General features: G+C 40.5%; 1 protein-coding gene across 1 annotated transcript in view; it reads right to left on the bottom strand.

Annotated features, from left to right (window-relative positions):
• Positions 1-11,589, bottom strand: part of PLXNB2 (plexin B2) — a 397,958-nt gene that overhangs the window by 27,902 nt on the left and 358,467 nt on the right. Inside the window, exons 25-28 of the mRNA XM_042469905.1 lie at positions 10,838-11,067; positions 9,788-9,969; positions 7,294-7,360; positions 6,754-6,900 (exon numbers count right to left, since the gene is read on the bottom strand). Of these exons, the coding sequence (XP_042325839.1) occupies positions 6,754-6,900; positions 7,294-7,360; positions 9,788-9,969; positions 10,838-11,067 (626 nt within the window). The remainder of the gene's footprint in view (positions 1-6,753; positions 6,901-7,293; positions 7,361-9,787; positions 9,970-10,837; positions 11,068-11,589) is intronic.

Genomic DNA, 11,589 nt, shown 5'->3' with positions numbered 1-11,589 from the left:
GCCTTCTCAGTGGCTGCTCCCAAGCTTTGGAATCCCTCCCTAGAAAGACCAGGATGGCTCCATCCCTGCTATCTTTTTGGCAACAGATAAATACTTTCTTGTGCTGTCAGGCCTTTTCAAGCAGATAAGGGCTGGGTTTTAAATGATGTGCATTTTAAATTTTAAGGTTTGTATTTTAACACTTCCATTTTAATTCACAATTGTTTTAACTCTTAAAATTGTTTAATTGTTTTTTAAATTTTGTATTTATATATTTATACATGTTAATGTTGCATTGCTTTTAAATTGTATTGTTTTAAATTGTTGTTTGCTGCCTTGAGTCCCTATATTGGGAGAAAGGTGGGATGTAAGATAATAATAATAATAATAATAATAATGATAATAATAGGCATGGAAACCTACTGGGTGACCTTGGGCAAATCACACTATCCCAGTCACAAATTCTGCCATGCTCTCCCTCCCTCACTGTGATAGGTTCACTTTAGGGTCATCATAAATGGGAAATGACTTGGAGGCACACAACAGACATCAACACTTCAATAAAAGGATAACAGCCATATCATGACATTAGGAAAATGATGTAATGAACTCTAAGCTCTTCTGGGAGCCCTTTCTCTCAGTCCACTGTCTTCCCAGGCATGGGTATAATGGAGAAGGCCTTTTCAGTGGCTGCTCCCAGGCTTTTGAACTTCCTAGGGAGGCTAGGGCCTTGTCTCCTTTGACTAGGATACTCTGGGGACAAGCCCCGCAGCTGCTTTGACCTGCCCACATTATCTGGTCTTCCATTCCTGTGCCATGGTGGCTGTCTGCATGAGTGTCCTGCTGACCCACCCAGTATATCTGCAATGGGTTGCTCACTTTTGAGGGCAGAACAAGGTGCCTGGTGATGGTCACATGGCTGGGTGCCATGTTGTAACCTCAGAATGCATGACCTTTGGCAGATGCATCAGGCAGCTCAGCAAGATGCCCATGTAGACATGCTCTGGATCTTCCCAGAAGATCTGGAGTAACAGGCAATTTTTTAAAACACGGTTTAAAGAAGTTATACCCTAGTTCTGGTGCAGAATGTGTCAGATGTCACTCACACTGCTTGCACCATGATCAGGGTTTGGGATTTGTGTTGTCCAAATAGGATAACATCAGAATGGCTGGTTTGCAGGAGGGGGCAGGCCTTTTGGCTTGTGCAGACAAGACCCAGTATGGCTCTTTCCTTACTGTCCTTTGGCTGTCAAGTGAAAACTATCCTATTCCAAAGGGCTGTTAGGAAATGATGGCAAAGGACTTTTAATGGTGTGCTATTTTGTATTTGTTTTTTTACATCCTGTCTTTTAATGAACATTTAAATAGTTTTTCTTTCTACAGATTGTTTTATTTCTTTTAAAAATAACTTTTATACATATTTCAGTGATGTTTTTGTATGTTTTTAATCTGTTCAGTTTTTAGTATTCTGTGGGAAAAGGCAGGATATAAATATTATATGGATATCATATACCCACATAGATGTATTCCAGATTACTTCTATAGAATGTGTACATTTAAGCTTCTGGATAGACAACTTGTAAAAGAATGGATCTGAAATAATGACCTTGGCCCCACAAGTAGATAACAAGTCTGCTGATCAATATTGGCAACTAAGGTAGCATTTGCACATGCTTGATTTAACTTGGTATGGTAGATTAATGCTGGCAATTAACACTGCTGGTAATTACTTTTCATGCATTTAGGCACTTCAGCTTTGCAGATTCAAAAGACTGGGAAAAATACAATTCTGATAGCCTGTTTTTCACAACCAAAAGAAAATACTGTATATGTGATGATTTTACTTTTGCCTATTCTCAGAGACATTTCAGAGTAGGTTTTTCACACTAAGCATAGCAAAAAGAGACTGACAGAGGAAAACTAAGATTGCAAGTAAGTGGACCCTTTAAGGAAGACAAAAAAAGAAAAAAAAAGAGAAGAAGATGGGCCTCCTAAGCAACTATTTGGCCTAACAGTGCTGGAAAAGAATAGTATCTCGGTATGTGGCATTCCAACCTAGCATTTAACGATGCTGATTGGGGGTTCTAGATTGGATGGGAGTGTAGATCAAGTATCTGTCAGACACCAGGATGCAAAAGGCTCAGTGGTAGCAACCAATGGAACAGCAGATGAAAGTAGAACCTGAAAAAATAGGGGATTATAGTTCCCCAAGGGTCTCAACATGGCCAGGATCCTTTATGTCTCAACCAACTTGGCCAGGATCATGCCAGTTGGGAATTCTGGGAGTCATATAAAAAAAAAACCTTTCAAAGGCGGGTTATAGACCGCCCATTTGGGGCGGGCTGCACCCGCCCCTTTCCCCGGTGTATAGGGGCCTCAGTTGCTAGAACGGCAGCCGCTGAGGCCCCGATCCGCCACTTTTCAGGCTGCGGGGAAGCAGCAAAATGTCGCATCCCCGCAGCCTGAAAAGGGATGTCCCTGGGGCTTCAAGCCCCAAGGACACCCCGCGGCGGCGGGGAAAAGGAGAAAGGGGCCGCTTGGCCCCTTTCTCCATTGCTTCGCTGGGCGCAGCCGTCTGAAGGCTGCGCCCAGCGAAGCAAAGCACCGCCGCAAACCAGGAAGGAGCTTCGAAACGGAGCTCCTTCCTGGTCCGCGGAAAGGGTGCCCTAGGTGACCTGGTGCGAACTGATGACGTCATGTCCGCGCTGCCCTGTGTAGAGGCGGCACGGTCGTGACGTTGTCATGGCAGCCCCCTTGTGGAAGGGGAGCCGCCATTTTGTACGGACTAAGTCCCTACTAGGGTTAGGGGGGGTGCGGAAGCACCGTACCTTCCTAACCCTAGTACGGACTGAGTCCGTAGTTTAATGGTGGTTTGTAACCCGCCTAAGTTCCAGATAAAAGCATTCTGTCCATCTATTTTGTTCCTTATACCAAACAAGACCATCTCTTCAACAAAAAGACCCCACAAGTTCTTGGATGTGGTTGTCTTGCCATTATCCATACACTTGTCTATACAGGCTGGCTGGATACATATGGACCTCTTCTCTCTGGTCCAAAACACAGTGCAGAAATATTACAGTTTGAGACTGTTTTAACTGCCCTGGCTCAGTGCTAGGGAATCCTGGGGATTGTAGTTTATTGTGGTACCAGAGCACTCTGATAGTGAAAACTAAATGGCTCACAAAACTAAAGTGCCCAGAATTCCCTAGCATTGGCTCAGGCCATTTAAAGCTGTCTTAAACTGGATTATTTCTGCAGTGTCTTGTGGACTTCTGAATCTCATTTCAACATGTTAAGAGTGGAAGTTGTTGCGTTTTCTGACTGTTTGTATTCTATGTTATGAGTTGATGGAATCCTATTCACGACTGCATTTTTGTGTCTGATTATCTTGGTTTGTTATCTACACAAGTTATTGGTATTAACATTGGCGGGTTACAGACCGCCTCTTTGAGGCGGGCTGTACCCGCTCCTTTCCCCGCCGGATCGGGGCCTGAGCTGCCAGAACTGCAGCCGCTGAGGCCCCGATCCGCTGCTTTTCAGGCTGCAGGGAAGCAGCAAGACGCCACTTCCCCGCAGCCTGAAAAGGGGTGTCCTTGGGGCTTCAAGCCCCAAGGACACCCCGCGGTGGCGGGGAAGGGGAGAAAGGGGCCGCTTGGCCCCTTTCTCCCTTGCTTCACTGGGCACAGCCGTCTGAAGGCTGCACCCAGCAAAGCAAAGCGGCGCCGTGGACCAGGAAGGAGCTCCGAAACGGAGCTCCTTCCTGGTCCGTGGAAAGGGCGCCCTAGGCGCCCTGCCACGGATTGAGGACGACACGTCCGCGCCGCCCTCACAGCGGCGGCCGTATGGAAGGGCCGCCGCCGTTTAGTGCGTGACGAGCACACACTAGGGTTAGGGCGGTGCGGAAGCACCCCCCTTTTGTAACCCTAGTGCGTGCTCGTCACGCACTAAAGTGCCGGTGTGTAACCGGCCATTGTTTTAAATATCATATATTGTTTCTGCCATTTGCTTAAGACATATATGTCTATTATGAACTTGTTTGGTATGATTTTCAAGTTGTTGAGTATGGGTTACTGTGTTTTAGACCCATCCCTCTTGTGTTGGTTGGGATTCATATTTTTACATCAGCACTAAGTGACTTAGATAGTGACTAATAGGAATTTTTTGATTACATTCTTTAGCTTACACAATGGTCAGGGACTTATTTCTTATTTCTCTTTTATTAAGTCTATTCCAACCATTTTCCCTTGAAAATTGCCATAACCTACATTGAAAATTTTTATAAATGCGTCATTCTTTTCACATTGTCTCACTAGTATTTTCCCCCAGAAATATATTAAATGTGCTTGCAAAGAGCACTTCATAAGAGTTTTGTTTTTAAATTACATTTCCTCTGATACAACAGACATGTCATTGTACAACTCAGTGTCAAACAAAATGAAATAGCTTCTAGTGATGTCAATAAACTCTGGAGAAATCCCACAGCAGATTGATTTTCTAGACAAAGAACATGACAGCACCATTCTGCAAAGCTGAGTCCTATAGTCTTTAGATATGTGCTGCTTCAATTGTTCCTAAGCAAGTCAGGGTTAAACTAGAGGTAAATTCTGCAAATATATCTTTCATGTAAAGATTTTTATTTTTAAAAGCATCTGCTGATAATTGAAAGGATCAGAATGAAGAAAAACAAGTTCTCTACAGCTATTGAATGGGAGAATACCCAATGGGTCATCGTCTCCTCAAAATACCATAAGAAATATTTGGGAGTTCACCAGGGAAGGGAAGGGTTAAATGCCCTCTACATGCCTTCATTCAGCAGATGCAATTTGCTTTATGAATCCTTCTGCAAATTAAATGCACCTTTGCAAAAACTCCTCTTCCTCCTCACCATCATTACTATCCCTTGGACACTGAACATTGCTTGAATATACTTTGCTTAAAAAGATTCAAACCATCTTTTTTTTTTAAAAATCCCATAATATTCCATCAAACACTTATGACTAGCAGGGGAATGTTTTAGTCAGGAACTAAAATGTTTGTAAAGTTCGTACCAGGTGGGCCTCCCTGGGGACCACATCCCACAAGTAGATTAAATTCATTACTTCAAGTCTGGTCTTCAAATTTCTTACACATGGTCACTTGTGAAGGCCTACTCTTAGGTCTACTCTTACACTTTTGGACACCATGCAAGGCAATAATAAACCCTAAGCTGTTATGATATAAATGGCATACAAAAGAGACTTGAGAAGAACATATTGATTTCTGAGAGAATGAGTGCTGAAAATGTAACATCATGGATGCAAACAACACAGTAGAAATACTCTTAACAAAAAAAGAAACAAGACAGACAGACAGACACATAGAATTTGCAGCCCAATGCGTGAGCTGAAGAATGTGATTTAAAAACAACAACATATTAATAACTTTCTGAAGTCATTTCTATACATTGCTGTAAAAATATGGATGGAAAGGATGATTTTACTCAGAGCTTGAAAAAAATCCTCTTTTTTGGCATACAATTCCCAGAATCACTTTACCAGCATGATCACCGCTGTGCTGGCTGAGGGAACTGGGGAGTGATATAAAATAAAATATCCCCCATTTTCCCCCAAGCTCTACTTTTGTCTAGCATTTGATTGGTTACTACAACCCAGCCTCCCCACCCTGGGTGTCTGCCAGATATGCTGGACTACAAGAAGCTACAAGGCTAGCACACTACAACATCCATAGTAGATAGCAACTAAACAGGTCTCATTTCCAGGTCACATCAGAGTAAAGATCCATCTATCCTGAAACCAACGTAGATTAGGAATGTTATTCCGGACACTTCACAACTAGGAGATCGCCACTGCTTGCTGGTAGCATCTAGTATTGATAAAGTTAATAAAGATATGGAGACAGCTATCATTTTTTTTGGTCTAACAACTTTTTTGAATCATTAGAAACCCTACCTAGACATCCAGAATGCTCACATGAAAGTGAAAACTGGGAAAGGGATATGGATGTGCAACACAATTTCTGTTCCCATCATTCTGCTAATCAATCTTTGGCCTTCCCATAATGGAGAAGGAGACTGGAAGCTGTGAGGGTGTTCTATTCACACTTGGTCAAAAGGAAGTAGAAGCTGCTATGTATTTGGGGACCCTGATTACCATATATACTCGACTATAGGTCGACCTCATGTATAAGTCAAGGGCAACTTTTGTGGCTAAAATTATGGATTTTGCTATGACCCATGGATAAGTCGAGGGTAAAACTTAGGGGCATATAGCAAAGGATCTAAAGGATGAAGAAAAGCAAAACAATGTTAAAGAACTTGTTCTTAATGTTGAGGTGGAATCTCTTTCCCTGCAACTTGCATCCATTTTTCCGGGTCCTATTATCTGGAGCAGCAGAAAATAAACTTGCTCCATCTTAAATATGACATTCCTTCAAATATTGAAACAAGGCTATCGTATCACCTCTTAACCTTCTCTTCTCCAGGCTAAACATACCCAGCTCCCTAAGTCTCTCCTCATAGGGCATGGTTTTTAGACCCTTCACCATTTTGGGTGCCTCCTCTGGACACACTCCAGCTTCTTAGTTTCCATGAAACAAATGTCATATTAGAATACATATTTTTTGGCCCAGTCCATGAAAATACTAAACGCCCTATACCAAATTATAACGTTCACACCAGACCAAACAAAGTAATTGTTTTATTTCTCCCCCACCCCACACATTGTATTTTAGCTATGTTACCACATCCCCAAAGAAAAACTAAGAATAGCTACATACCAGCTGTGAATATTCTACATCATCTCCCAACAGTCCAGTGTCATTTAGTGTGTATTTGGCTTTCATTTGCACAGCATCCACAGGTCCTTTTTCCACCTGATGTTTGATAGCTTTGAACAACTTATACAGGGGCTCTCCAGCATTGTCCTGTCAAAATTGATGAGGAAAGCCAATATTTTACAGGCCACTTCTTCACAGATTAACAGTGACTGTATTCAAATGTAATGCCAAACTCTACTCTGACACTATGAACCCCAAAGACGAGGCCCCAACTCATCTTCTCCTTTGTCTCCATCCCAGATGGAGATTTGTAACATTTATGGTTTCCCCATTTTATCTGAACCAAAAGATTCGCAACTATTTGTAAATCAGAACCACAGACCAAATTATGGTGTTGGAATCAGATGTTACTGATTTCTATAGAGATCACACATAGCCAAGAATAACAGATAATGCCACAGAGTGGCCACATTGGCTGGAGTTCTCAATATCTGATCTGAACACTGAAAGTATAAAGGCTCCATGCATTTCATACTTTACCTTGAGGTACTGATACAGACAAATTGACATCCAATTGGAAAGCATCCTTTCCACCACAGTTTCTGATCTAAAATAAAAGAACAAATATGTGTAGAAGGAGAATCATGCATTTGTCAAGCTGTAAAATTCAGTCAGAATATTCTTCCTGTCCACCCTATCTAATATTTATTTTACAGCAGACCTGCATAACGTGGCAGTAGGTAGGGGCCAAAATTAAAATAGGTTCTTTTTCGGGCCACAGATAGGTTTTAATTAATTATTAATTAATTAAAAATAAAGTAATAAATTATTATTTATTAATATTATTAATAGTAACTCTGTCCTCCTCCTCCTCTGCCTAGCCCTCTCCTCAGGAGAAGGCTGAGCAGCAGAGGAGCCTTGCAGGGCTAGTATTCACCCTTCTTCCCACCACCACCTTCTCTTTGGGAGAAAGCCAAGCAATGGAGGAGCTTTGAAAGGTGAGGATTCATCCCTCTTTCTCCTCTGCCTCCTGGCCGTCTTCTCAGGAGAAAACCAAGCAGTGGAGGAGCCTTAAAGGGGAGCGTCCACCCCTCTTCCACTGCCTGGCCTTCTCCTCAGAGGAAAGTCCGGTGGCAGCACAGTCTTCCATGGTGAGTGTTCACCTTTCCTCCTCCTCCACTGACTGGTCCTCTCCTTGGAAGACGGCTGAGTGGCAGAGGAGCCTTGAAGTTGTTCCACATCCTTGTGGGCCACCCAAAATCCTTTGGTGGGCCACATTTGGCACCCAGGCTGTGTGTTGTGCAGGCGTGATTTACAGTATGACTCCCATATACGTGGTACCAGTATCTGCAATTTTAATTACTGCCTCCGAAGAAATATATTCTCCCTAGGCATTTTCTAGGTCCCCTAGCATGATGCTATGATATATTTCTACTGGATAGCATTGAGATTCCTAGAAGTGTTCTCTCCAGGCATTTCTAGGTCCTCCAGCATAATGCTATGGTATGCTTTCACTGGACATCATTCATTTCAATAGAGTTTGCCATTATCTGCAGTTCCATGTTTGCGTGATAATCCCAGTAACATATCCCCCACAAATACGTTTGTGTGTGTCATACTGTATTTATCTACAAAGCCATGGACAGGCAAGATAGGTAATGGTAGTGTTGCTGATGCTCAATGTCTCTGAGAGCAAACATGGAGTAATGGTTACTGTATATGGCCATGACTGGGGAAGCTTAAAATCCCCATTTAGCCATGAATCACATCTTATGCCATTAATTATCTTTTGGCCTAGCCTATCTCAAAAGGTGGCTGGAAGGAGAAATGGAGAAATAACAATATAAATTTTATACCACCCCAGAAGAACTGGAGACATTGAGGAAGAATGGGACAAAAATATATACTGTATTGAAATTACTGCATAAGAATGAGGGAATGTGGTGACTGTTCTCTAGCAACATAATATGCTTTCAGAAACAAGAAATACCAAAGTTATCTATCAAGATACACATTCTGTCTCAGTTTCTCCTCAGTATTTTTCTTAAATAATTTTACCACAGTAAGCCCCCCCCCCACATCCCAAGATTTATTCTGTGCCATATTTAATGTTGATTTAAATATCTAAACATCTAAAAATATCCATTGGGTACTTCCTATTTGCAACTGATATTTTAAAAAACTTTACATATTTTCAAAATGATAATAAGAAGTAGGGCTGCACGTCTGACATATCCACCATATTTTGTGTTACAAAATAAAATATACAAATTAATTACTAAAATAAAATAAAAATAATAGTTTGTAATAATTGCCAAAACATAAAGACAAATAGCTGGAACAAAATGATACTACAGACAAGAAATGAAACCAAAACCAAAACCAAAGCAGACTGTGAAAATGGTGGAATATAATATTACATACGTTCAATGTTAATGAAAGTATACATATGGAATAATTTAGATTAAACCAATGGAAGTGTTCAATATGGAATTTATTAAAGCAGATTTTAGAGGACAAATGTCCCAAATTATGAAAGTCAATGGTTCTACTTCCATTAAGAAATTTTGCTACTCTCTTTAGTATCCTAATTAGGGTCCGCCCTACCATTGGCAATTGCTCAGAGAGGCAGGAGCTGGGAAATGTAGAGCAGTTAGTAGTAGCAGCTTTTCACCTTTGTCTTTTTTTGGAGGATAGATCCACATATGTTTTGGCCTGATCTGTGGCTGTCCCTAAATTAGTTTACTTGACACAGGTGAGGTTGAGGCTAATGACTATACCAAAGTCGAATTCATCTGTTTGTCCTGTGTGTGGAGGCATGGGGGCTGTCATCATTTCTGGCAATAGTACATCCTGGGCCAACATGAATTTAATCTATAGCAGCAGATCATCTTGTTTCATTCTCTGTGTGTCTCAGACATAGTTAAGGAGGGGACAAATGAATAGACATAATTAGGGGTAATCTGGTTTGTGAGCTGAAGGGACCATTGGGCAACTTCATTGGTAATGAGTTACTTGAAGAAATCTTCCCTACCTTCGGAGCATCAGTTTAGGATTTTTGGCCACAACATACTGCTCCATCAGCTCCAAAAACAATGTCCTCATGATGTCAGTATAGTATTCTAGTTTCCCATGCAAAGCCACAGTCAAGAGAGACGCAAAATATACTTTTGCACGGGCAGAAAATTCCCTTTGGTTTTCCAACGTGTGAATGAACTACACAGACAAAAACAAAAAACAACAGCTTGTGATTGAAATACAACTGAATTTTGCTCATATTATTCAGCCTGGAAACAGACTAATAAAATATAAAACAATGGGTCAAAATATATTTCAGAAGTACTGAATACAACTTTTGAAGTTTTGATCACAGCTTTTGTTAAACTAGTCCATTTGGCTTTTTTTTTTTTACACATTTGTAACAAGACACCTCCTTTGAACAGTGAAATATTAAATGATATATGGAGCATATGTTCAGGACACCCTTCTGTTTCATTCCTTGAATACCAGCTCTCTTCTCAAAGGAAGAAAATGCAAAATATACTGTGAAATGATCTCTTTCTAGTACACATCAGACTGATTGAGATTTTAACTAAATTATAATTCTGTATTTCTGCTGAAGTTAAAGTTATAAAACTAATTTCAAAAGCCAGAAACAGATATTTTTGGTGCTAGAGGAGAGATTAGAAATGAGAGAGAGTGAAACAAGGATAAGTCTAAGGTAAAGGTCCCTTCAGTCTGCCTCAGACAGAAATTTTATATTTAATTAATTTCAGGTTTAAATGGATATGAGGAGCAATAGTTTCAAATACTGCATTGGCTAATAAAAACAGCTGGTGTAGAGATCAAAGTGGATGTACACATCTAATGACAGGACCAAATTAAACTGAATACCAAAGTCATCCATAGAGGAATAATAGGGAAATAATCAAAACTGTGGGAGATTTTATTTACACCATGAATACAGTTTGTACAAGATGCTCGTGACACAACATATGTAGACGAATATTGGTTTTTGTTATCAGGCAAAAAAAAAAGTAAGGCTTTCAAGGAATACAAAGGTGACCTTTTATTTTCTACTCACAGTAATGAGAAATGATTTACTATTAAGCAGATTGGAGAATTGATTCAATGCCTGTTCCACGGTTGGCCGCCTAGCTTCAGGAATGTCCAATTTCCCAGTGATCATTACATCTTTTTCTCCATCTTTGGATGGAAGAAAGAAGACTCTGTCTGTATAGGTTTTGTAGTCCAACACAGGAATTCTGGCTTCATTGATATCATTCGTCTGATCTTCCATTTCTATCATTAGATCTACAACAAGGAACATTTTTCAAGCTTTAGTAGAAAATATAGTATTGATTCAATGTTTGCTGCACTGAAGAAAATAATAAAGTATTCCAATGTTACCACTGACATATTCTTTAAATATGTATTCCTTTTCATTTTTATTCATTTAGCAAAATCTGTATCTTACAGAGCAGCCTGTTTTCCCTATAGCAGAAAAGTTAAAACTATTTTCCTCTCATGAATTAGTTACAAGCACAAATAACCTTGAAAAGAATGTTAATTCTGTACACAGTTACCACTGGTGAATTGACTAGACTACATGTGAGTAAATCTGTTAAATATTCCACTCCTACATGTCAACCATCTACAATAAATATAACCTTTATCCGGTAATGGCACAGCATAAGAATGAGTTGCTGATATATGTAATCTCTACTTTGTTGTTGTTTTGTGCCTTTAAGTCATTTCCAACTTGTGGTGACCCTAAGGTGACTCTATCATGGGGTTTTGTAGGGCTAAGAGTGTGTGACTAACCCAAGATCAGCC

The sequence above is a fragment of the Sceloporus undulatus genome, chromosome 5, assembly GCF_019175285.1.
Source record: "Sceloporus undulatus isolate JIND9_A2432 ecotype Alabama chromosome 5, SceUnd_v1.1, whole genome shotgun sequence".
NCBI classification, from domain to species: Eukaryota; Metazoa; Chordata; class Lepidosauria; order Squamata; family Phrynosomatidae; genus Sceloporus; species Sceloporus undulatus.
The sequence above is the reverse complement of the archived record's forward strand: the minus strand, read 5'-3'. Positions and strand labels throughout refer to the sequence as shown.